Source organism: Zosterops lateralis (assembly GCF_965231275.1).
Source record: "Zosterops lateralis genome assembly, chromosome: 8".
Lineage (NCBI taxonomy): Eukaryota > Metazoa > Chordata > Aves > Passeriformes > Zosteropidae > Zosterops > Zosterops lateralis.
In genome coordinates, this window is record NC_139768.1 from 33,564,648 (window position 1) to 33,591,670 (window position 27,023).

A 27,023-nucleotide genomic window follows, 5' to 3' on the forward strand; every position below is an offset into this window, starting at 1 on the left:
GCTGACACATGGTCCTTGCCTGGAGCTCCCAGACAGTCTGAGACAAGGAGGTTTTAATTAACTCATTCTTCTCACATCTAAAGTTTATTTATTTCAGTTTACTTAGACATCTGCTTCTTCCTTGGGCAAGGGGTGGGCATCCCTTCACTCTGGAGCTGGGGGAGCTGCTCCTGCTGCCCACCCACCATGTACCGCCAGAGCAGGGGGGGTTTAGCACACCCAGGGCTGCTGGGGTGCCCCAGGCAGCATTTCTGCTCAGCTGAAGCTTGTGGAGGTGCAGGAAGGATGGCCTGGTGTGTTTTGCTCCAGGCAGTGGAGAGGCAGCACCGAGTGCTGGTTTCCATCCTCCAGAGGCTGAGTACAGCTGCTCATGGCCAGCACCATGGAGCTGTCCCTGCTTCAAAAACTGCCCCTTTCCGTGGTTTTTCCCCAAGTTCCTTTGATCCTGATTGCTGAATTACTAGCAGAGTAGATCTTGCTTGTTTCCAGCTTGGCATTTTCCTGCTGTGTGTCCCTTCCAGTGCTGTGCTCCCACAAAATGCTTGGGCTGCTTGAGACCCTGTGGGGTCCTGTAGACCACAGACCTGTCCCACTGCCTCAGAACCTGTTCCTTGTAGGTCATATCATATTCTCTGCCCTAATGGTGAGTGCAAGACACCAAATATTTCCCCTCCATTCTTCCTTGCCGTATTTTTCCAGCAGGGATTTCTCTCACCAAGCTTGTTGTGGGCCATACATTTTAGTTGGCACACTGAAAGTGCTTTCATTTAATACATCTTTTAACAGGGTTGATTTTCTATTGCTTTTTTCCTTTGGGTGTGCTTGGGGGAATTTATTCTTTTTAACAGGTTTATTCCAGTGTCAGGTATTGGTTCTAAAAGGCTGGGGAGCAGGGGGGCTTTGATTTGTTGCATGGAAAATGCATTTGGCTTCTGTTCCCTTCCTTGAACTGGGAGGGAGGAAGAAATGGAGGGATGGAAAAGAGGAGGAAACTGAAACTTCTGCCTGCTTAGCAGCAGCTTTCTCACCCTATGTGTCTGTGTCACACTCCCTTGTCTTCCACTGTCACCAAAGGTTGGGTCCTGCAGGAAGCTGATGCAGAGAAGGTGCCAGACTTCTCCTTGGATATGTTAAGTGGCACATCCCTAATCCTTGCAGGTAGCCCATGCTGGCACAGTTTTCCCCTGCACAGAAGGTCTGCTGGCTGATGTTACTGTTCCTGGTGCAGCTGTGCTGGTGTTCTCAGTTGTGGCAGTACCTGTAGGAATAGGCACTTTGTCTCGTTGTGAAGGTGTGGAGAGAGTGATTTTATTCACGGAAAATGCATGAGCTGGTTGAAGTCCCCCTGTGAGAACTAGGGGAATGGGCACATGGAGACAGGATGATTTTATTATTTTATTGTATTTCTTTTCAGTGCTATTTTCCCTTTATTTTTCCATTATGTTTCACAAGTCTCGAGTTTCTCATAAGCAGAACTAGAAGCAGGGTTTGGGGTTGGTGATTTAGTTAAATCTCTAGGAGGGATTAAATTGAGAAATACCCCCATACATCTCCCTTGCAGCTGAGGGTAAATTTAACCACTGATTCCAAAGCTTCCGAAAATGGCTTTGTGTGAAAATGAATTTTGGCCTCTCAAAGTTCAAACATTTATCCTGAGCCAGAAATACACACAGATTTGCTCTCTAATTTAATAAAGCCATCCAAATAATATGATTTCTCCCATAACCATCGTTTATGTTTCACAGCGAAATGATAATGAGAAAGTCATTAGAAGTAATAAACAAAACAAAACCCGTGCAGCAAATCCTTCACCGAGCCTGACGGATGGGGAGAGGAGCAGCTTTTGAGTCTTAGGCCACGGAATGTTTGCTGGGTGCAGCTGTTTGGAGGGAGATGCCTTCTCAGAACATTATTTTTGCCTGTTGTGCTTTAATGGGGTTTTGCTGGCGGAGCAGGTCTGTGCTCGGGGTGGGCACTGCACCCCTGCCCAGCTGGCCTGGCTGCTCTCACCCCTCGGGGTTGGTTGCAGTGGGTGATCAACAGGCATCTTTCTTCTCCCCCTCCAAAAAAATCCCTCCTCCTTATCACAGCTTTGACAAGGGGCTTTTGTTTAAATTTCCTGGCTAAGTCTTGAACCGAGTACAGGGAATGTGTTGAGAGCAAGAGCTACATCCAGGTATCAGAAGTGCTCTTTTTTAGCTTTTATTTATAGCTGGCTGTGCACTTTGGGCTGCAGCCTTAACACTCACTTCTGGGTTATCCTCAGCCTGGTGAATTTTTCTTTGACTTCAGTGTTTTGCTCCAGTGGGCGTCTAGATTGGATATTAGGGGAAAATTCTTCACTGAAAAGGTTGTCAGGTTCTGGAATAGGCTGCCCAGGGCAGTGTTGGAGTCATCATGCCAGGAGGGACTCACTGGGTGTGTGGATGTGGTACCTGGGGACGTGGGTGAGTGGTGGGCTTGGCAGTGCCCAAAATATCCCAAATTTGTTTCTGCTGGGTGTTTATTCACTGCTTCTGATCCAGGCATTGGGGGAGGGACAGGATTTTGGTAACAGCTCTTATCTGGTAGTTTAATGGGGCTGTTGGGTTTCCTTATAGGTCTCATTAATTCGTTTTTCAATCAGAAGACTCTTTTTGGTGGTTTTTGTGTTTTTAGAATCACAGCAGAGATGTGTGGACCCAACACACACCTTTCCATCACACACAGGGGTGGGATGCTGGAGGAGGTGACATTTAGTAGTGCAGAAGGCTCTGTAGAGTCACAGGAGCAGAGAGGAAGGAGTTTTCCCCTGCTGCCCCCATTTCTCAGCTCCTCCTGTCCTCTGCCCGTTATCCCTGGGCTTCCCCATCCTCTCAGATGCCAGAGGAGCTCCAAGGGCTGGCTCTGCCACTGCTGGTGCCATGCATCCTTAGTTTTTGACCCTCCTTCCCTGGCCCGAGCCAAGCACTAGCAAATAACTCCTCCAATTAACAAAAAAAAAGTTTTTAATTCTTCTTACACTTTAACTAAAATAAATAACAATAGAAGAAATTCCACTGGATGGAGATTTTGGAGAGCACATTTTGTGCCTTGCTCTTTTTCTGCTGTAGAGTCCACCTGATGACCCGAAGGGTGCAAACCAAGGCATATAACACCTTTTTACCTTCCTTTGAAAAACAAATGGTGCATCTAAGCTGTCCTTGGGCAAACTCTTGCCCGCTGACATTTCAAAAATTGCTCTTTAAGGTTCCTCCCCACTCCCTCCTTGCTTGTGCTTCTCTGTCCTCCTAAAAGAAAATCCTATTTATGTGTTCACCTTTGAAAAAAGAAAAAAAATAGTTTAAATAAATAAATAACTGTGTGCAGGCTGGAGCTGCATGGGGGTGAGAGAGGAGAGAGCTCTTCTGCTTTTCACTCCTTTTCCACACCCTGATATGCTGCGAGCAATTGGTTCTCCCCTGGGAAAATGAGGCTCCTTGGCCTCGCGGCTGCTCTCATCCAGAAGGAACTTTTGTATTTAAACATGCTTAGCACTAAGCTGAACATGAATTCCCCCCAAGCCACCGAAAGCAGCTTCCAAGCTGCGTTTTCAGCAGCCCGCTCTTGGCAGAGAGATCTGCTGGGTGCATGAAACCTGTGGAAAGCTGGAGTGCCCAGAGGCATCCGTGTTTCAAATGAGCTCCCTGTTTGTGTCCAGAGGGCAAATCTTCATCTGGAGGCGCCTGAATTTGTGTTTTCCAAGAGACTGAGCCTAAGGATGGTTTGGCAGGTGTACGCTTGATGTATCAGGGAGAAGCAAAGTGATGTTGTTGTCTCGGCTGCTCGGATGCTGGGCTGTCCCTGGGGAGCAGGGTGGCTGCTGCAGGTAACCAGCTCTCCTGGGGCTGAGAACTGAAATCATTGTCCCTTGGGAGTGCTGGAGGAGATCCTGGTGGCTTCCCATGGCTTTGTGGAGAGGTGCAAAACAGATGCACTCACCGTTTTGGGGGGATGTTAATGGTTCTGTAGGATGGACCTTGTGTGTGGGGTTGAGCAAAGCATGGGAATTGAGATTTAAAAAGTGCTGGTAGGAAATGACTGCGGGGATCTGACAGATGTGGTTTGCTAATGACTGCAGAGATGCTTTGGGTAAAAAGAATTGCAACCCCTCGGTGGTTTTTTTTTTGTTGTTGTTGTTGTTGTTTGTTTGTTTGTTTGTTTTTTCCCTGCAGCCTCTTTTTGCTGCCTTTCTGAAGGAAATGCCAGTGCAGGGGCCAAAATGCCAGAGCTGCTTTCCCTAAAATCCCTGTCGGGATGTTACCTGGCACCTTCCAGGGGGCACCAAGGGAAGTGGAGAGCTCCCTTTTGCCACAGGAGGGCCTCAGGAAGGTGAGGGATGATGGCACAGCCGAGTTTTGCTGCCAGACTTGGCCGTTCCCGCCGGAGCATCCCCAGGCTGAAGGCGCACCCTGGGAATGGTCCCGGCATCCTCCCGAAGGCAATTCTCATTCAGCCAGCAGTCGTTTGGAAATAGTCACTCATCAGGCACTTATGGATCTTTCAAGCCCCTTTCTCTCCCTAATAATCCCACCTCTTGGGAGGTATTGATTCTCCGCCGTCGGCTGCCTCTTGGTATTCCACAGTCTGTGTTAGCCCGTGGAAATCGCTGCGGTGTCATTTTCACGCAGCAATTACCTGCTCCTGGTTCCTTTCATCCCCAGCCCTTCCTCGGAGATCTGTATTGACAAACCACCCTGGAAAAACGGTGGGGTCAGGGTTTGGGAAGAAGGCTCACACAGCAAAAACTTTGGGCAGAGTTTCCCTGCGGTGTGACCATCTCAAAGGTGCTCAGCCAGTTTCTGGGGGTGTTTTTTGGGCATCCAGCACAGGAGGGATGCCGTGGCTTCCCAGCCTGCAGATGTGACTTCATGCCTTGCTTTTTTTGTTTATGCCAAAAATGTAGGAAATTCTTCAGCTGGCTTCTGGGAAAAGGATCAGCCTGGAGAGATGAGGGCAGCTGCTTTCCAAGTCATCCTCAATCCTCTGCTGGGGTATGGGCTCCTTCCAGTACCTGGAGGGGCTTTTCGCAGGGGCAAGGGGGAATGGCTTCATGCTGCCATAGGGCAGTGCTAGATGATATGGGATGTTGCCAAAAAATTCTTCCCTGTGAGGGTGGGGAGGCCCTGGCATAGGGTGGCCAGAGAAACTATGGTAGTCCCTGGATCCCTGGAAGTTTTCTAGCCCGGGTTGGACAGGGCTTGGAGCAACCTGGGATAGTGGAAGGTGTCCCTGCCCATAGCAGAGGCTTGGAATGAGATGGGCTTTAAGGTCCTTCCCAACCCAAACCATCCTAGGACTCCTCTCACTCTCCACAAGGACATCCTTTGATTTGGGGTTATGGTTCACCCATCTGAGGAGGGGCAGATTTGGGAATTGGCTTTAATCCCATTTTTGGTGATTTTTTTTTCCTTTCTGGGTGAACAAAAGTTGAAGGGCAGGATGACTTGCAGCAGTTTCCTCCAGCCCTGTCTGCCATGGCACAGGAGCTGCAGCCCCCCAGGAGTGGCACTGAACTTGGCACAGAGTCACACCTCCAAACTCACAGGTATTTTGTTATTAAACCAGCATGCCTGGGCAGTGAGGGCTCTCACTTGAACAGAATCCTCATTCTAGCAGAGAATAAATTAAAAAGCCAACTGGCCACAGCTGCCTGAGGAGCACGGGGACTAGAGATAGGGCCAGAAGTCAGATAACAAACAGTGTCCAAAATTGCAGCGCCTGGTGCATGGCGTGAAATTAAAACCCTTTCTGCCTCCTCCTGCACGCTGTAAGAAAACAGCTCCTGACACAGTCTGCCGGCACCAGGAGTGAAGAGGAGAATAATTAAATACATGGGAGTTTTTGCATCTTTTGGAAGGGAAAGGATGAGGCTTTTGTGCCACAGACCTCAGTGGTTTGGTCCTGCAGCTGGACTTGAGCTGGAAGGGTCTGTGGGCTGCCTTGCTACCCACATGGGCAGGAATCTGCCTTTTTTCCCCGTGTTTTGTTGGGTTTTTCCTCTGAGTTTGGTCCCTCCACCTTCCCTGTTATGCTCAGCAACAGCCCTGGGATGTGCCTGTCTCATACTGGCTGTTCTCTCCCCAGACCTGGCTGGCTTTCCATCCCTCGGGAAGGACATTTCTCTGGAGTTACCACCCAGGAGTGATGAAGAGGGCAGCACTTTTTAATCAAAGTTACATTAGGTGAAGCTGATATTATTCACTCTGCTTTATTGCAGCTATTTTTACACGGGGGTTAGAAGTTAATACTACCCAGCGATCCTGGTTTTGCTGGATTCTGGCAAGCCCCAAAATCCATCAGCACATCCAGACAGGGCAGGAAAGAGCCCAAGCAAAAAATAAACTCGCTAGCTGAACTGGGAAGGAAAAAAAAAAAAACCAAAAAACCCACCCCAGCAGTTAAAAACCCAAACCTTTTATAAAAACCAGACCCTTGATAATTGAGGGTCTGGTCTGAAAGGGCAAAATCCAGCCAGGACCATCAGCTGCAATCAGCAGAAGGATGAGCTTCTCCAATCAGCACGGGAAGGGGAGCGGGAGCCATGGCAGGAGGGCTGGGAAGGGGGGCATGCAGGATTAGTTTTTCCCTGCCCTGGCAAATGATCCTGACTCTCTCCTGTTCCTCAGCCATAGCCACAGGTGATAAGGCTTGGTCTGATCCTGATGGGGAGATGTCAGCACTCAGGAAAAGGCTGGGACTGAAGACAGTGCCTCAAAGGGAATGGTTTCAGCCAGGAAGGTTTTGCCAGGGTTATGTGGGTTTGGGTCTGTCGGAGTTTGGGGCTTTTCCCCCCACTCAGGTAATGCCCTGTTAATTCCTTGGACCTGGCAAGGATGCTGGCAGAGCTGGGATCTCCTCTGCTGCTTGCAAGAAGATGTGGTGAACTGAGAGAGGGAAGGAGGGAGTTGTCCCTCTGTTTCTAGAAAAGAGCAAAAGTGCAGGTTTTTTCTTTCTGCTTTGTTTTCTCTCTCCTTTTCCTTTCCCACCTTGCTCCTGTTCTTCAATACAGATGTCCCATGTTGGAAGGTGCTTTCAGCTTTTCCTGCTGTGTTATCCCTGCAGGAGATGTTGTGGTGAGTTTTAGGACCCCATGGCCTTGGTTCTTGTGATGTTCCCTGGGGCCCTCAGAGACTGGGGCCCCTTTAAAACAAATCCCAGCACACCAGCCAAGGGCTTTTATAATAAAATACCAGGTCTTTTTAAAAACCACTCAAGGTGTTTTTAAAACCTGCTTGACACAACTGGTGTCGCCAATAGATTGTTTTGACCCCTCTTCTGATGTGACTTCCCAGTGTGCTTGACCAGTTCTTTGGGCTGGATTGTAAAAGCTGGTTCCTTTGGCAACACAAGGAGAAATTAGAGGGGAAAGATTGTTTACCTCAACACAGAGGTTATGAGACTTCAGGCAGACATACGCAATTGCAGAGAAAAAGGTTTTTTAAAGTTTTTGCTGCCATCATTCCCTGAACCATGGTCAGGGGGGTGTTTGAAGGAGAGCTTAGGTTTTCAAGGGGGTTATTAAGTTCTCTGGACAGTTAACGTTGAGGACTGGCTTCACACTGAGAGAGTGTAGGTTTGGATTAGATATTAGGAAGAAAATCTTCCCTGTGCTTCTAAATCCCCAAGGAACAGCCTGAGCAGGAGGTGAGGAGACCTCTCAGGGTGCCGAGGCAGTGGAGACAGTGTGAGGTGCCGAGGGCACAGCCCTGATCAGCCATGGACAGGCCCAGGGCTGGGGCCCCTTAAGTCATAGCACAAACACTCCATTTCTAATGACAGTTATCAAGAGAACAGCTTACCAAGTACACCCATGAAATAAAACAGGTTGAACATGGCTTAGGTACATCATCATGTTAAAAATAGATTTTCCCTTTTCTCTCCCATTTCCTAAATGCCTCATCCCCAAGTGCAACACAAGACACCCAGGAATCTTCAAATGGTTAAGGGTGGGAAGGGACCTTAAAGCTCATCTCATTACAGTCCCCTGCCATGGACAGGGACACCTTCCACTATCCCAGGTTACTCCAGGCCCCATCCAACCTGGCCTTGGACACATTCAGAGATGCAGGGGCAGCCACAGCTTCTCTGGGCACCCTGTGCCAGGGCCTCCCCTCCCTCTGAGTAAAGATCCTCTTTCTCACATCTAATCTACATCTCTCCTCTTTCAGTTTAAAGGTGAGCATTATGGGTTTTTCCCCTATTTGGGGAAAAAATCCTTTGAATTGCTGTCTTTGTTGTATGTCTAATTTGCTCAGCCTGGCTCCTGCCTGGGATTTCCTGTGGTTCAAGACCGAGTTAGCCTCCATATATTGTGTTTTAAGAGGCTGTTCCCTGCACATTCCAGTATCCCAGGCTGGGACAGGCTCTCTCTGCCCCTGAGCAGCCCAGGGGCAGTGGGAGACAGGGAGATGGGGTGTGAGCTCCCATGGGGCTCCAACAGGAATGCTTCCTGCTGGGGTTTGCTGTCTCAGCAAGGAGAGGAGACCCCAGCTGAACCTGTATCGATCCTTCCTCTGGTAATGAAGCCATCCACGGGGAGACAGGGAAGTATTTTTTGAATCAGCACAGCCATATGGATTTTGTGTTCACCCGTGTCGAGGGCGGTGCTGCGGCAGAGGCTTTTCCAGGAGTTTCTTTTTGATGGATCTTTGGGACTTAAATATCCCTGATTTCAAGGCGAGTTGTGGGGTTTTTTTCCTTAGTTTTCTGAGGACACGTTACTCGCTCCTCCCATGGTCAGAGGTGGGCTGCTCTGTGCTGGGAAAGGCGCTTTTAGCTTCTCTACCAGAACAGCAGATAAATAAGCAGTAAAACAAATAAATAAGGTAGAAAAGTGGGCAGGTTTATTTCTGCCTGGCTAAAAACGGGAATGCAAGAGATGGAGGAAGGAAAGGTGATCCTCTTTCCAGGATTACAAGTGCTAGATCAGAGGGTCTTTGGAAGATTCAAGAGAAGAAGATAGTGAAAAGTGCTGGGACAAGAGGAGATAGCAAGAAGGCAGTGAAGTGACAAAGCAAGTCCCAGTTCTTCTTGGCCAGCTTTGGTGGCCCTCCAGGGTGGCTCAGGACAGCTTGAGAGCCAGGGAGGAGGCATGGAGAACAGGGACATGTGGCTAGATAAGCATCCATAGATTTCATGTATATATTTGCAGTACGTTGTATAAATGAAGACAATACCTAATGATTCGTGGCTATTATTTGAAGTGTCCCACTGTTACAGATTTATTTGTCATTTCTTGTAGTAACACCGATGATAATGAATTCATTTGTATTAATGGGGGTGTCGTGGACTTCCGTTGATATCCCGCATTAATTAATGTACCATTAAAAGAAAGTGGCACCCAATTAATATCAAGTGGGAGCGGTACTGCTGGTGTCCTGTCATTAGGGTTTCATTTGTAATGCATTGTGTGAACACTCTGCCTTAATGGGAGTCATTTGCCATCCGGAGCATCACCCAGTGGGCTGCCATGGGGTGCCAAAAAGTGAAAGTTAGTGGTAACTGCAAAAAAAAAAAAAAAAAAAAAAAAAAAAAAAAAAAGACAGGATCTGTCTGGTTTATGGCATAGCCCTCAAGCAGGAGATTTCTTGTCTCACCTCACACTGACTGCTGGCTGGTAGTGGTAAATCACTCTGGTGGTTTGACTTTGCCTACTGCATTTTGATGTTAAGGGGAGGGACGGTGGAAAATCCCCCTGGGTTCTGTAATCCCCCTGCCTTTGCTTCCCTAAACAAAAGCAGACACTGCAGGAGTGCAGACCTCGACTGTGGCCACCTGGATCCACCTGATCCATGCTCACCATCTCAAGGAAGATGAGAGCCAAAGGGGTGCCGGGCCATCTGCCATGGATGCCCTTGCAGAGAGGGAGATTGCTCCAAACGCCCCTTTCCAGCAGGAAAATCACACCAGCAGGAGAGATGCAGTGCTGCTGGAGCCAGGGGCTCTCTGACTGACAGGTTTTCACATTCTTGGCACTTGTGTCTGACTTTCAAATGTCTCATTAGACCATCTTGGCTTCCCATCTGCTGTCTCCAAAACTGGGACTGACCTACCAGTAGCCGAGGAGGGGAGCACAGACTGCCTCCCAGCCCTGGTCCTGGCCCTGCCTGCTCCTTGAAGGCTGGAGATGCAGAATGGGAGAGAAATGTGGCTTTTGTGATGATATTTGACTGTGTATGCTGAGGTGGTGAAGTGGTGATTGTATCATCACCCTTTTCTCCTGCTACCTCCCAGAGCAGTGGGATCTGCTGCCTTTTGCCAGTTGGAACTGGGTGATCTTTAAGGTCCTCCTCTACCCAACCCCCAAACCATTTTAGGATTCCATGATTCCTCTCCCATCCACCTCTCCTGGGCTTTCCCCTCAAGACCTGTGCTGCAGAAATGGCTGGTGCCACCAGGAGCCCCAGCTCTTGGGGGTGCTGTGCCATGGATCAGCCACCGTGTTGGCAAGGCCAATGGGGGATCTCTGGGCTTATCCCATGGGATACCAGAGCATCTTCTGCTCCGTGTGGCTGTTTGTTCCTCTGCCTGCTGAGTGCCACTTTCCTGCCAGCATGGCAAGGACATCCCCTGTGGGCTGTGTGGCTGTGATGTCCCTTCCTCCAGCACTGTACTCTGGGTCGGGCCGTGTCTGCCGTGAACAAGCACTCTCAGCTCCGAGTGTGGTTATCCAGCAGCTAATTCCTCTCCAGCTCCTACAAAGCATCCATTCCAGCTGTGTTTATGGTGTTTTCAAAAGCTCCTCAATTGAATTATAGCTCTGCGGTGGCCGTTTGCCAGTGTCACCCGATAATGAGGGAGGTCACTTAATAGAGATAGCAACAAGAGGTACATATTAATGAGAGCTGATTGAAAGGTGGGGTGGATTTCCACCAGGAAAAAAAAAAGGATTGTAAGAAGGGAAATTATCAGGTTTTAAAATCAAACTTAGAAATTGGAAATTGCCTGGCTTGGACGAGCAGTAATGCAATTAATAAATGTAATTAAAAGTGCAATTAAGAACACAGGCATTGGAAGTCTGCACACATCCGTGTGAGCGTTCTGAGCTGGCACACGAGCGAGGGACCCAGTCTGGCAGTCGGATCGCTCCTGGGATGGAGCGTGGGGACAGAAACCAAAACACGGGGCTGTTTTTTTTCCTCTCGGCTGGGGCTGAAGAGGGCTGGCACTTGCTGTGACTCTGCTTCTGCAGTTCTTTCCTGCAGCGCGTGATACCTGGGCAGGAATAGGCGACTCAAATCTGTCCCCAGCAGCCCAGGGTGAGAGAGGCAGAGTCCCGGCTGTATTAGGAGCATACGTGGAATCCATGTCAGCTCTGTTCCGCAGCAGCCCGAGATGCCCTGCCTTCAGCAAGGGACACTGAGCCTTCCCTCCCTCCCGCCTGCCATGACTCGGGATCGGCGGGAGCGCCTTTGCCTGGGGCTCGGAGATGTCCGAGCCGGCTTTTAACAGAGCTCAAAGCTCCTTTCACCCGCCCCGCTGCGCGGTGCAGAGGCAGGGAGAGGGAAAAGCCGCCAGGACCGGCGGCAGGGAATTATTTAAGAGTAATAGTGTGGCCTGAGCTGTAACAGGAGCGCGGAGCAGCGAGACATCTCCCGATGAGAGCGGTCAGCTCCTGCCTCGATGAGGTGCGGAGCGGGACGGGGGCAGCGGAGATGGGGCTGTGCCAGTGGGGGGACCAGAGCAGTGCCTGCTGCTCCTGCCCGTGTGCCCCCCGGCCCGTCTGCGTCGCCTCATCTCACCGACCTTCCGACAGCTGCTCGGCCAGATTGCCTGCCGTTTCTCCACATTATTTGCATGGCTACGGCGTGCATCGGCATCCTAATCATCCCCACCAGCTTCTGCCGGGTGACTTTGCCCTGGGAGGTCACATGGAGGTCCTCTGCATGGCCAGCCACTGGGGAGGGGCCGCTGGTATGGAGGGATGAGCCCCAAATAAACCAAAATAGACAATTCTCTACCAGAGAACCTTCTTGTCAGGAGGTTGTCGTGGTTTAACCCCAGCCAGCAGCTCAGAGCCACGCAGCCGCTCTCTCTCTCTCTCTGTTGGAATAGTGGATGCATTGAAGGGAGAATCTGGAAAATGAACTCCCAGATCTCCTCTGCTTCATCTGCCACCTTTGCTTCTCTCCCACTCTGACCCTGCTGTAAAAAAGACAGCTCTCCATATTCCCCCTCTCAGCCCTTTGCCCATGGGGCTCCTGAGTCAGGCCAGTTGGACAAGAGTGATGGATCAAGGCACGTCTGGGGTGTTGGTGGCCCGTGGCCCGTGAAATGGTTTTGCTGTGGTGGGAAACTCTCAAAGGCACCGTGCAAATCTGCTCCCTGAGCAGGGTGAGCACTCTGACAGCCAGAGGGACTTAATGCTGTGGGAGCAGGTGCCATGGGCCTCAGGAAAGAGAATGGAAACTGGGTTTTCTGCAAACAGCTTTTTTTTTTTTTTTTTTTTTTTTTTTTTTTTTTTTTTTTTTTTTGTTAGCCCTGTGTGAAAGGAGAGCCTTTTCACGAGAATCATTTGAGTTGGAAAGGACCTCTAAGATCATCAACTTGAACGACTAATCCAGCACTGCCAGGTCACACAGCCACATCCCCAGGTGCCACAATCACACATCTTTTAAATCCCTCCAGGGGCAATGACTCCACCACTTCCTTGGGCAGCCTGTGCCAGTGCTGGACAAACCCTTTGTGTTGGGTTTGCATGGCCTGGTTTTGGTAGGCTACCAAAAAACAAGCCATGCAAATCCAGCACAAAAGGTTTGTCCAGCACAGAGGTGGCCACAGAAGTGGCTTCTGTGAGAAGCTGCTGGAAGCTTCCACCACGCTCAGTAGAGACAATCCCTGATGGCTCTGAAGATGGATTTGCTGCTGGCCGATGCTGGGCCAATGAGGGAGGCTAGTAATGCCTCTGTGATAACAGCTTTAAGAAGAAAATCAAAACAAAGTTCAGGGTGCAGTGTTAATTCCAGCCAGAGAAGAGGAGGAGATGAGAACATGTGAGGAAAACAAGATGAGAACATCTAAGTCAGTGGAGAAGGAGGGCCGGAGGCGCTCCAGGCCCTGGAGCCAAGATTCCTCTGCAGGCCATGGTGATGACCATGGTGGAGCAGCTGTGCCCCTGCAGCCCCTGGCGATCCACAGGCATGCAGAGATCCATCCACAGCCCATGGGGATCCATGGGGGATGCAGAGATCCATCCACAGCCAATGGGGATCCATGGGAGATGCAGAGATCCATCCACAACCCATGGGGAGGTGCCCATGCTGGAGCAGGTGGATGTCTGCAGGAGGCTGTGATCCAGTGGCAGACCTGCTGGAGAGAAGGGCCCTGCTCCCAGGCTGGAGCAGCCTGTCCTTGGAGGGCTGCACCCCATGGAAAGAGACACCCACACTGCAGCAGTTTTGGGAGGACTGTGTGCCCATGGGAGGGACTCACGTTGCAGCAGGTATGGTAGGACAGCTGCTTGTGAGATTTGGACCGACTCTGGACAAGTTCCCAGAGAACTGTCTCCTGTGGAAGGGACCCGATGGTCTCACAGAGGAAGGACTCCTCTCCCTGAGCAGTGGAAGAACTAATCAAAACCCCCTCACACTGTCTCCCTGTGCTGTCAGTGGGAGGGAGAGGCTGGGGAAAGAAAAGGTGTTTTCTAAAGACTTATTTTACTTCTCATTATCCTCCTCTGACTTTGGTAGTAATAAATGCATGTTGTACTTGTACGTTGAGCCTTGGAGTGTTCTCTCCCAGTCCTTATCTCAACTCATGAACCCTTAATTTGATTTTTTCTCTCCTCTGCCCAGCTGTGGCAGGGGAGGGTGAGTGAGCAGCTTTCGTGGGTGTCTGGTGTTTGGCCAATGTCAAACCATGACACCTTTCCATGAAAGAAATCTTTCCTGCTATTCAATCTAAATGTCTCCTGGCACATCTTGAGAGGAACACTTGGTGGCAGACAAGAGGAGGTGGTGCTCTGACTTTTTTCAGGTGTCCTACATGTTCAGCTGGGCCATGTAACCTGCCTGGCTGGACACATCATAGAAGGGTTTGGGTTGGAAGGGACCCTAAAGACCATCTAGTTCCAACCCCCTGCTATGAATAGGGACATTCTCAACTATCCCAGGCTGCTCACACTGTGACCCCAGAGGGGGCATCTCCTCTGGATTGTCTTCTATTTTGCATTGCCAAATTGCCTTGGAGCAGCATCCACCCAAAATTTTATTACTAATGCATAGTGTAGGAGGGTTCATAAGAAGATATTAAAGACCACCAGTGTGACCAGAGAGTGAGGTGTAAATATTTTAAAAGTCTCATTTTGGTAGCCTCTTCTTCAGCTTTAATTGCCCTTTTGCAGAGAATGTTACATAAGGCTTTGGTGCCCCAGCTGTGAGGGTTAACAGGGCACGTCTGTGTCTGGTAACTCCTGCTGAGGTCACACAGGAGGTGACAGCCCAGGGGAGCTGTTTGTTGTGCTGAGCTGTGCCTGGGCCACCTCATGCAGCTCTGGGATGGAAACACAAGTTCCTGGGAGGCCATCAGCTGGACAGAGCTGTGGGGCCCAGCAATGGGACAAGAGGCAACAGGCAAAAACTGATTCACAGGAAGTTCCACCTGAACATGAGGAAGAACTGTCCTGGGCAGTCACTGAGCACTGGAACAGATTGTCTAGAGAGGGTGTGGAGTGTCCCTCTCTATACCCTCTGGACACAATCCTTGTGCTCTGGGATATCCCTGCTAGAGCAGGAAGGTGGGACCTGAACACTCACTGCTGTCAGACCCATTCTGTGATCCTGTGATTATTTGTGATTGCTCACCTCTGCACGGCTCAGGGAGAGGCAAGGTCCTGATTTCTCCTCTGTCTCCCCCTTGTGCAGCAATATCCTTCCATGTCTGAACAGGCATTTTAGGGTTGCTCATTCCTTATTTTAATACAAACCTGTCCCTGCTGCTAGGGATCCACTGGAACAATGGAGCAGTCTCCTTATGATTCAGAGTTAGGGGCTCTTGCATTATGGTTCAGTATTTCTTTTTGGACCCATCCCAGACTTCTTCCAAAACGTTTTTTTTAACAGCTTGAACTTTTCTCTGTTCACTTATTGCAAAATAAGGTTGGCACGAATGGTGTCACTACTTAGCACCCCAGAGCCCTTTAATTCCTGGAGCTGCTCTGGGGGGACCTGGGTGCTGGAGCTGCTCCTGCTGAGCTGCCAGATGAAGGATGGGGAGCTGGAGACAGGTCGGGAGCAGGTCCCAGTCCCGTTTGCCCTCCTCCTCCCCCACAACAGGCGGCATCTGTCTGCATGTTTATTTTTAATCTCACATCTGCTGGCATCGTAACAAAGATTTAATGACATGACACAGTTTTGTCACCAGTTCTTTTTTCTGTAGTGAATGAAGCCTCAGTCGCAGGCTGCTGCAGAGAGCTGAAAGCTTTAAAAAATGACAGAATTTGGCGACTCGTGTAGGAAGCTCACCTGTTTGCCACGAGCCACCTGTAGGCTTTTGTCTGCTTGGACAAGAAAAATTATAGATTTTGTTATTTTTGCCTGTTGGTGAGATAAGCATAACCACAATTAGTCTTTGTTAATGAAGAAAAACCAGGAAGGATATGCAGAAGAGTCCTACAGATGGACCAAATGCTGAAAAGGCAGAAACATGGTCCAGCATGGGGCTTTCCAAAGGCATCTCCCTGGTTCGTGTCCTCCGCCTGGTATTTACCATCAAACACAAGCCCCAGGCTCTTGTGTTTATCCAGATGTTTTGCTTCATTGTTTAGATGATGGGCCAAAGCTTCTGAGAAATAAAGACGTCAGCTTCCTGCTGAGGAATTTCTTGAGCCTGTTTGACCCAGAAATGGCAAGAGGATTTTAAAGACATACTTTTTATGCTCTTTAAGGCAGATGGCCTTAAAATTCTGCTGGGTCCTGACTGTGCCTGCCTGGGCATGAGCATTGATGAGACCTTTTTCCTTAGAGGATTGTTGACTTGGGGTGTCTGCACCCTACAGCTGGTTGTGCTGGTTTGGAGGAGGGGTTTTTTGAATTTGAGCTGTGGAAAAAAAGATGCATTACCCAGAGCATTCCTTACAGGTCTACATCCTCTCCCCTGTGTGCTGTCGGGAGTAAGGGCATGTGTTTGGTAGTGAAATATTCACATTGACCTGTGCATTTTGGGCAGGATCAGTGATTTCCCTCTCTGCATCCGTGCTGCTCTGCTTCCTGCAACACTCCTCCTATTGCCTGGAAGCCCTTCTGCTCCCCTCCTAAATTCACTGGGGCTGTGTTTGGCTTGTGTGCCCACACTCTGGCCGTGGTGTCCCTCACAGCCCCTCAGGTGCTTTGGTGTTGTGTCCATGGCTGATTCCCAGGGCCAGACCTTTGTCCGGAGCTGATCCCCTGCTTGCATGGCTCTTGCTGTCCTGGCCAAGGAAGGGAGCTGGTGAGCGAAGCTGTAAAGCAGGGATAAAGCCAGGGAAGTCACCCGGCGGTGTCTGCAGGGCCTGGAGCTGACAGCACCAAAGCTGGTGACCTCCGTGTCCCCTCCAGGCAGCTTCTCCTTTGGAAGGACGAGGAGATGAACTCCCCTCAAAGCCTGCTTTGGGGCTATTGTATGGAGTACAATGCAGGGGGAAATCAAGCTCTCCTCTCTCACAGCCAGCCCCGTAATCACGGGTGACCAGAGCGGATTTGCATGTTAAAAGCAGTGGCTAGGGGCACTTAAAAAGGAGGGGAAACATATTCATCGAGGCCAGCTTTATCCTTATGAATATTATTATTCCCAGGGCAATATAGCCCAGACCCTTCAGTGCAACCCTGAATCTGCTCTTGCTCTGCCTCTCCCCATGAATGGTTAATTTGTAATGCTCTGTGTTGTGACATTGGTACCCCGGCAGCTGTGGGAAGGAAGTGGAGTTGTTGGAGCATGTGGAGTGAGGTGGTGGAAGCAGAGCCCTGGCAGCAGCAACTGGAGGTCTGTGGGATTCTCTGGGGCTGCTCCTAGTGGTGATGGCTTGAGGGAGGCAGGTAACCCAAAAGAGAGGCTGGGGAGATGCTCTAGTCTTGTCTGAGAAGGTGTTTTAGGAGTGCTTGAAAAGTGTGAAAAACGAGGTTCACTTTTTGGTAAATTTTAAGAAATATGTTTAATAAAATAATTAAGACAATTAGGAGATAAAAAAAGCCAAGTACGGCCGGCTGGGTGACTTGGCATTCAGCCAAGTTCCACACTTTGCTATCTCAGAGGCACTTGTTAAATACCCTTCCCGTTATATCAATATATGAATATTCATAAATTTCCATAAACTAGTTTCCATATTCCAGGAACTGTTTTGCATGGTCCCTCCTTGGGTCCGCCTTTTTAGAGCATGCATGGTTCGTGGCTGTGTCTTTTTTATCGCTTCCAGCTTGGGCCTTGGTCCGTGCTTTCTGCAGGTGGTAGATGCTGATAGTTGGTATATCAATAGCAGGGTCCTCTTTACATGTTTGCTGGATGTTATCCCGACCAAACAGCAATTTAAGCATATTACATCAGTTATTACCACTATGCCTAATTTTCTAAAAGCAGAAATAAAAACTTATATTCTATATCCTTACCACAACATTATTAACCATATAGCACACATCTTGTGAAAAGCCAACTGTATATAAAATATATATAACAAAAAGAAAACACCCACCACAGCCACCCATGAAGGGCTGCTTCACTCAACGCACCCCCAGCTGACAAAATCCTGGTTCCTGAGCAGTTTAAATGCCCAAGCCAGGATTAAGGTGCTGAGCGTGTGGCACAAAGTCAAGGGTTTACACGGCAGCAGGGCAGGGCTGGGTTAAGCCTTCCAGAAAATGAACAGCTGAAAGGCAAAGGGCAGCAAAATTCCAGGACAGATGGGCTGGGGAGGATGTGGTGTCTCCAGTGCTAGAAGGCTTTCAGGATGGGAATGATTTAGGTGGAGCATGGGGAACAGGTTTTCCCTCTCAGGTCCCTTCCAGCTATGTCTTCTATGTTTTTGTGACTGCTGATCACCAAAAATCTTGAAAATGCTTTAAAAAATAATCCTCAGGCCATGCCCTGCAAAGCTTTCTAGAGCAGCTTGATTTAGAGGAGGGATAAAAAAGAAAGGAAATGGAAAACCTGAGTGGGAGCTGCAACCTCTCACACCTTGGCAGAAGTGACACTGACGTAGGGGAAGTGGAATTTTGCTGGAGGTGAGCTTTGGGTGTCAGTGTCCCTGCAATGCCACGTGCCTGGATACAAGGGCAAGGGGGCATAAGGGTGGGATGAGTATCCTGAGCCTGGATTCATCAGTGTAAGTTGCAGAGTGTGCCCTGGGTTCTCTTCTCTGTTGTACCAAATCCTGCCACCTGCCTCGAGAGAAAATTTCTGCTGGCCTGAGCCTTAACTGGGAAAATTTGGATTTTTTGCTGATGCCATCACCCAGTATTACGCTGGTTAAATAAGATTCCCTAGTGTGGAGCCCTGCTTTCCTATATTTTCTAGTAGAAGTGTTGACTGGGACAACCTTTGGTTTACTGCAAGCCCTGTGGTTCCTAAAAAACCTGAAAACAGCTCAGTTTGTTTCACAGCTTTGGCCAAGGATTTTCTTTCAAGCAGTGCCCCATCCTCTAAGCTCTGCCTCTCCTCCAGCCTCCTTTTCATCCTCTCAGCACTTCAGGAGACTTCTCTGTAAGCTGAGGGCGAATAATTTAATACCAAAAGAGTTAACAATAAGACACAGAGACCTGGGGAGAGGTTTTCAGGAATAATCCATATTATCCCACCTGGCCATAACAAGCCTCTGTCAGGTCTCACTTCTGACCTTTGTTGTGTGCCCTTTTGGGGTTTAGCTTCTTGTCAACCCTTTTGATGGTGTCAACGGCAGAGGGACATGCCCAAGGTGTTGTGTGTACCTGGAGCCCCGGCAGAGCCTTTTTGCTGGCAGTCTGTGCTCGTGCCTTTAGGGAGAGACAAGAATATGCATTTTAAGATTTGCATAGGAACATGCAGCTGTTCCACCAAAAATGGATAATTGTTCTCCCCGCTGTGGAGTTAAACAATAAGAAGTGCCAAACTGCACTTGCCATTGCTGATTTTGTGCACTCAGCTGCATATTTTATGCATGTAGATTAGTTCCAGATTTATGACGATGGGACTGTTCATGCCTGCGTTAATCGGGCCAGGTTGTAGTTGCTGTGGAAACTACAACTTCGACTTTTACGTGAAATTCTGTGTTGCATTTAATGCTTTCTTTTTTTTTTTTTTTTTATTTCCTCTTATTTTTTAAAGCTCTCCTATATTTAATACTTTGTGTTGAAAACACTGAGGGAGTCAGCGTCAAAAATAAAAGTGGCTTTGGGCAACAAACAAGTTTCAGCAAAGAGCAATTTTTCTGGGAAGTTGGGATGTCTGGGAAAAACAAGGGTTTGTGATAGAGTGCCATCTTGACCACAGCTGTATAACTATTATTGTAAGTGTGTACCAACTATTATAGGCCTAGCAACACTGTAATAAAGAATACAGCTGTGTAATTTATGAATGTCCTGGAAATACAGGACTGGAGTTGCTGAGTCTCTGCGTATCACTGCTGGTGGGAAAAGGAAATTGCTAGTGTATGTTTGATATGAAAATACTGCACAGCATTACTGATATTTATTTTTTACCTCCAGAATACCCCCGTGGGCACCCCGATTTTCATTGTGAACGCCACAGACCCAGACCAGGGGGCAGGAGGCAGCGTGCTTTACTCCTTCCAGCCCCCTTCCAACTTCTTTGCCATTGACAGTGGCCGTGGCATCGTGTCAGTGATCCGGGAGCTGGACTACGAAGTCACCCAGGCCTACCAGCTCCAGGTGAACGCCACGGTGAGTCTTGCCCTGGAGGCTGCAGGCCTGCAGGCATTGTCTGGGGGTTGTTTTATTGCCCTGCTCTGGCAAGTCTTCTTTTGGGCACATCAAGCATTTTCTGCTTAGCAGGGTGTTGCAGCAGTGCAGTGTCTGGGTGGTTTCAAGTGGCTGTGAAGAATGGCTGCACCTCTCCAACAGCATCTCACACACGTCAGGGGCTTCTGCAGGAAGGGGCCCAGCTCCTGGGTGATGAGCCACTCACTACAGGGCATACAGACCACTCACAGAATCAGAATGGTTTGGGTCAGGCACCTTAAAGACCATACCGTTCCAATACCCTGCCATGGGCAGGGGCACCTTCTGCTAGTCCAGGTTGCCCCAAGCCCTATCCAACGAGGCCTGGAACACTTCCAGGGGTGGAACTACACCCACAACTTCTCTGGGCAAGTCATGCAAGTGCCTCACCACCCTCTGAGTAAAGAATGTCTTTGATATATTGAATCCTCCAGACTCACTCCTTGTGCACTGTGGTTTCACCTGTATTATGTTCAGATATCAAGAGCTAAAATTTTGGTGGACAGAGGAGAAACCAGGGTCTTAATTACAGTCAATGCCATCACTCTGGGAGGAGACCCCTGGGAGATGCATCCAGCACGGCCAATTCATGTCCCTTGTGAATGGGTGCTCAGTCCCTGGTGTTCAGTCTAGAGAGAGCTGGAGAACATGGAGGAGCACAGGCTGGAGCTCTGGATGGTGGCTCCTTCCCCAGCTCACATGCAACAGAGGAAGGTGAGATTCAGCCCTACAGTACATCTGCCCAACTCCACACCCAGGAGAGGGGGGGAGAAACCCTCTCTGCCCCCTCCAGGCAGCTGGCTAGAGCTCTTGAAGCGTGTGATTTAATCAAGATCATTGTCTTGATGCAAAACCACAAATGTCAGGAGGACACGGAGGGCTGTGCTTGGCTCTTCACAGCACCGAGCCCGGACAGTCAGGGACTGCAGGGCAAACACCACAGCCTTGCAGCCCGAGCCCTGCATGTTCCAGGCTCTGGAATTTTCTCTAGAAACCTGGCTTTTGTTGTTTAGTTTTTTGGGTTTTATTTTGAAACATACCTCATTTTTTATTTTTAATGCTCCAGTGGAAAGAGGGGCCTCTCTGTTTTTTGCTTCCTTGCCTTGCATATCACTGACATGCTTTCCTGGGATGTGTTACTGAACTGTCTAGCAGGCTGGAAAATGTGGGACCAAACATAGTCCTTGCTGGAAATGTAACTTACTTCCAGGATTCTGATTTCCTCAAGGATTCAGTGGTGTCAGCTTGGTCCATCCAGTTCCGTCTGGCCCTGTGTCCCAGCAAAGATAAAATGGGGGCGTATCCAAAACTTCATAGAATCCCAGAATGATTTGGGTTGGAAGGGGCTGTAAAGCCCAGTTCATCCCAACCCTCTGCCACGGGCAGGGCCACTTTCCTCTATCCCAGGTTTCTCCAAGCCCTGTGCAGCCTGGCCTTGAGCATTTCCAGGAATGAGGAAGCCACAGCTCCTCTGGGCAACCTGTTACTTGCCCCATACACTCTTGGCATCCAGTGATTTCCAGCTTAGGGAATCCAAGGACTTAAATGTTGTCTCTGAACTGGGCTGGATGGCAGCTGTGGGAATATCTCCTGGCTTGGTCAGTGCCAGTAATTCTTAGAAGAAAAGAGATGAGAAACCCCAAGGCAAAGATGTGCTGGGAAAGAATGGTGAGAGGTGCACCAGCACAGCAGGAGCTGGAAGAGCAAATGCAGATTTTTGCCTGCCTGATGGAGAGTTTGTGTGCTCCAGAGTAGGGAATGGGGTCATGGTGGGTTCAGGGTGGCTGCAGGAATTGCTGAGGAGCACTGGTGCAAGGCAGGAGTCGTTCTATCCCAGGGATGAAGGCAGCAAGCACAGAAAGAGGCTGGAGAGAACAGCAGGAGAAGCAGTCCAGGGAGGAAACTGGAAGCAAGCTTGCTTTTTTCAGTGCTATCTGTGATGCCCTAAACAAAATTTAAGAGGTGAAGGGGAGGGAAAGGAACATTATCTGAAGAAACAAAGGACTTTAACCTGATGGCCCTAACAGCAGAGTCGGAATAAGCATCCACCCAGGCCACAGACACCGAGCCCTGCAGGTTAAGAGGATAATGTACAAGCTGAGTTGTTGAATAGAGTTTAAATTAACATTAATCTTCTGGCAATCAGTCTCTGCCTCTGCTTAGAGCTGCTTTGGAGGAGTGTGTGGTAGCCTCTGATGGTCACCTACCAGCACAGTGCCTGATTGGGGGTAAGGAGATACTGATTTCCTTCCCTCCGTGTGCTCCCTTTACTCCTGCCCTTAGCAAAGGGCTGGAGGCGTTGGAGTCTCTTTTGAGCACCCATGGGACAAGGCTTCAGCAAGAAAACCAGTGGCAGCAGGAGAAGCTGGTGGCAGTGCCTACTGCTGTGGCACTGGCTGCTGGACAAGGGTCACGCTCAGAAAAGAGCCCGAGGCTCTGTCCTGGTAGGATGTGATGGAGTGAAAGGGAGGTGGAATCATGGAATCATGGAATGGTGCAGGTGGGAAGGGACATTTAAAGACCATTTAGTCCAACCCCTGCCATGGGCAGGGACACCTTCCACTATCCCAGGGTGCTCCAAGCCTCGCTGAACCAGTGTTGGACAATGCAAGGGATCCAGGGGCAGCCACAGCTTCCCTGGGCAAACTCACCACCCTGACAGCCAGGAATTTCTTCCTAATGCATGATCTAACCCTGCCTTCTTTCAGTTTAAAGCCATTTCTCCTTGTCCTGTCTCTCCATGCTCTTGTCCCCAGTCTCTCTCCAGCTCTCTTGGAGCCCCTTTAGGCACTGGAAGGGGCTCTGAGGTCTCCCAGAGCCTCCTCTTCAGCTGACAGAGCCCAAACTGTGTTAAGGAATCAGCACTGTGGGTATGAGAGAGGCTGCTGGCATCCATCCCTGGGTCTGACCGTGCAGAGGTACCTTAGGCTGTGTCTGCATTAGAAAGGAATTTACATTTTGAAGTAGATGTTGAACAGCATTGCTGCATTTTTGCTCAAAATGTGATGAAAACTAAATTGATGTTTGCTTCATTTGAAAGGGCTGATGCTGCAATGAAATGCATATTGTATTTCAGCTTAGAGGGAGGTGCAGTGGACAATAATTCCAGCAGGTAGCTTGAAAAAGAGATGATTACCTCCACTATTCAGAAATCCTGCCCGAACTACAACCACAAGAGACTTAATGCTGCTGAATAATTCTGTTTTCCTGATAGAAATCCTTTATCTTCCCTCCCTGCCCCTTCTTTTTTCAAGGACCAAGATAAAAACAAGCCACTGTCTACTCTGGCCAACCTGGCAATCATCATCACAGATGTGCAGGACATGGACCCCATCTTCATCAACCTGCCCTACAGCACAAACATCTACGAGAACTCACCTCCGGTAAGGGCTGTGCTCCGTGGGGTTTCCTTCTGGAACAGCACATTCCCAGCCACATCCAAAATATTCAGCCCCTTTTTAAAACAGGCAGCCAAAGCATGGGGGTTTGGGAAGCCTGGACCCCAAATAAAATATTTTCTTGAGGGTTTCTTCTTAAATTCTACAAAAGCTTTGTGTTGTTTGGGGCAGACAGTCACCCCGTCTCCTCCCCACGGTCTATCTGCATGCCATTTCCAATAGAGAACTTGAAGGAGAAATCTAAACGCTCCTGAAATGAGGCAGTTTTGAAAATGCCAGAATCATCAGCCATTTCAGCACTTTGAGTCTTTTCCCCCAGGTTTTGCCAAATTGGTCCAATCATTTTAGTTCTTCTGAAACTCGGTTTGTCAGCAAACTTGCTGTTTGTGGAAAAACGTCTCCCAGTCTCTGAATACAGCAGGGATATGATTTTTTTTTTCCCCTCACAGATGTCAGGGAGCGTGGAGGGCAGCCTGGGCTTTGGTAGCTGTTTGCTCTGCCCTCACCAAGGGCTTTGATCCAAGCACCAGCCCTTCTCTACAGCATCCACAGCTGTGCATCCCATCACTTTGTCCACAGGGAGACATTTTTGTGTGTGGAAGGAAAAACCCTTGCCTTAAAATCATGGCACGGTGGGCACCCACACCACATGTGCATCCCATAACTTGTCTGGCACTATGGATCTGAAATGCCTGTGGCCAGTTCAGAGGGAGAGGGAACTCCAGTGTGAACTTCAGTTTTTTATTCACTTGAGAGCAAAGCCCTGACATGGGAAGTGCTGGATCAATAAGGCTGAGTTGTGCTGTCTCAAATCCCATGGTGACACAGCACATCACCTGTCTGCTGGCCCAGAGGTGGTCAAAAAAACCCAGCTTATTCATGAATTACTCACAAGGTAAAAAGTTTTGTTGGTATTAAGGAGTATCTCTGGGACTGACAAGAGTGAGGGAAATAAAACCCCACAAATTAGGTCACATATAACTAGGAGGAAAACAACTTTAAATGATATTAGAGGAACAGAAGTGCCATAAGTATTAAAAATCGTAGACTGCATCACCTCCATGGAGTGCTCTGGTATCCAGGAAAGGGAATGTCTTCCAAATAATGATATATATTAAGGCTGAAGGATGTCTTTGTGTCAATACACTGACATGCATCACAGTTATTCCTGGAACATTAACTGTTTGCAGTCAGGAAAGCAGCAGATAACCACTGTGTAATGTGATACAGGAAAAGGAGGAAGGAATTCCCACCAGGTTTAGAGATTTTAATTTCTCTTGGCCACGTGCAACATCTCCAAAGGCACTCAGGTATCCAAGATGGATAGGTGCCACCAGAGGCATGGTAAAGAGGAAGATTGCTGGAGGTGGGGAACTCTTTTTGCTTTGAGTGGTGTCAGCCTCTGGTTTGGACCCAAATTCCCAGCCTTCCTGGGAGAAATTCCACTGCTGAAACAAGGACATGGTTTGCTTTGGCAAGCCTGGGGTTTAACACAGAGTCATTTGGTTGGAAAAGACCTCAAAGTTCATCAAGTCCAGCCTTTAATTATGTGCATTTTTTGTCTCCCAGTGTAAATCTCCTCATCAGCTCTGCCCTACCCCCTGAGTGGAGCCATGTGTAGAGTGAATGTCTTGGTTATCAAAATGATCACCACCAATTTGGGTGGGGAGTCTGGGCTTGGCCAGCTCCCATCCAAAACCAGGCTTGCAGGTCAAACCAAAAAACTGTAGTGCATTTTTTGGGTGATGTTTACCCTGACGTGGGACTCAGCAGGTCCAAATGTACTCCAGGCAGCTCATCCCAGCCCTAAATCCACGGAGACACTGCTCCGCGTGTCGCTCCCCATCTCTCTTCCCTCCTTTTATCTGTGGTGCACAGCATGTCTGTGCCACCCTATCAGTGTATCAGGCCACAATACCTCATCTAAAGTGTATACATTACCTAATAAAATCCTTCTTATTGGGATTATTGCATCAAATTTTAATTTCCTCACTCGAGTAACAGCATGTCAGCCAGCCCGTCAGCAGAGAGCCGATAGAAGGTGAAAAGAGTGGATAAACTGCAGCAAATTACCACAAACAGATCTCTATCAGCCCTTTGACTGGAATTGACTGGAATTAAGAAGTGAGAAATGGGATTTTTTTTTTGCCGTGGCAGCTTTCTGAAGCGCTTGCCCCCCGCCCCTCCTCCTCCTGCTGCAACGCTGGGCCGCGCTTCGCCTTTCAAGTCCCTAATCCTATAAGAGAAGAAGAAGAAAAAGAGGTGGAGGGGCACGAGGGGAGAGAAGTGCAGTTGTAGTTCTTATTTCTCTCAGGCTGGGAGCATAGCTGAGAAACGTTTTGGGCAGGTGCTTATTGTGACACTGAGAAGAAAGCAATTTCTTATCGGGCAGAGGAAGAGGACACAGCAGGGAGAGACTCTGCTGTCCCTGGAGGTGTTGTATCTTCTTTCTTGATGTTGTTTATCAACCCAGTATGGCTCAGACATCTCTCCTAGGGCACCCAAGTGCACCTGCAGCTGTGGCAAAGCTCCGAGGCATGTTTTTCATCCTCAAGAGGGTTTTTGGGTGTCTGTCCTCACAGCAGCTGGAGACTGGGTGGTTTAGTTGATGTTGAATGTCATGCAAAGGAAGGGTGGCCCAAGCACTGGCCCAGGCTGGCAGGGTAGTAGGGGACTCACCATCCCTAGGGATTTAAAACACACATGGAGGTGGCACTTGGGGATGTGGGTTAGTGGTGGCCTTGGCAGTGCTGAAGAAGCAGCTGGACTGGATGATCTCAGAAGGCTTTTCCATCCAAAATGATTCTGTGATTCCATGCCCTCCAGGCAAGCTGATGGGGGCTGGAGGAGAGGAGCCATTTCCCCTTGCAGAGCTGCTGTGGTTCTGATGAGCCCCTGCTCCTGCCCCTCAGCTGGAGCATGGTGCCAGCTGTGCTGCAGCTTCACTTTGTGGGTGCAAGAGGAGGAATTCACTCTCCAGGAGACAAGCTGAGGGCTGTGAACGTGTGCTCCATCCCACAGGGAGCCACGTGAAGGCAGGAGTGGGGCCAAACCCCACTGGGGCCAAGAGCAGCAGTTGTATTCCCTTGCAGTAGAATGGTACAGATACGTGTCAAACATCATTAAAACAATTTTAATTCCTCAGCACTATCCCCCTCCTCCTCAGAAACTCCTTGAGTTGAAGAAATAATGTAGAATCAGTACTGGTTTTGCCCTAGAGTCTCAATAGCTCAGAGTTAATTCTTTCTTACAATATTTCCAGCCCATCAGTGTGAACACTTTATTAAAAGCTCAGGCTTTTATTAAAAAAGGATTGATTTACCCCTGCCCCTCTTCAAAAAACCCTCAGATTTTGTTTGGATAATGTGCCATTCTTTATTTTCTTTGCCTTTTTTTAAGCATAGGCTTTCTCAGATTATTACTTTTCTAAACCTTCTTCCTCCTCCCCGAGAGGGGAAGAGTTATTCTGTTCTCTCTGTACCCACCAGCCGAGCCCTCTCCTTGCAGTCACTGCTGTCTGCAGTGGGTGGGCGAGGTGTGGCTTGTTTTAAAAGAAAAGTCAGGGATATTTGGGAGTTTCTAAGAGCGGCAGGGTCTTGCCACAGATTGTGCCCTGTGTCACTTCTTCAGCCCCTTCCCTGGGAGGTCAAAGATTGCTCCCAAACACCGTGGTTGCTCAGGAAGGGATCATCCACCCCCAAGAGGT

At 49.1% G+C, this 27,023-nt stretch overlaps 1 protein-coding gene across 1 annotated transcript in view; it reads left to right on the forward strand.

Annotated features, from left to right (window-relative positions):
- Positions 1–27,023, forward strand: part of CDH23 (cadherin related 23) — a 185,306-nt gene that overhangs the window by 58,277 nt on the left and 100,006 nt on the right. Inside the window, exons 7-8 of the mRNA XM_083865855.1 lie at positions 19,668–19,862; positions 23,174–23,302. Coding sequence (XP_083721981.1) covers positions 19,668–19,862; positions 23,174–23,302 — 324 coding nt within the window. The remainder of the gene's footprint in view (positions 1–19,667; positions 19,863–23,173; positions 23,303–27,023) is intronic.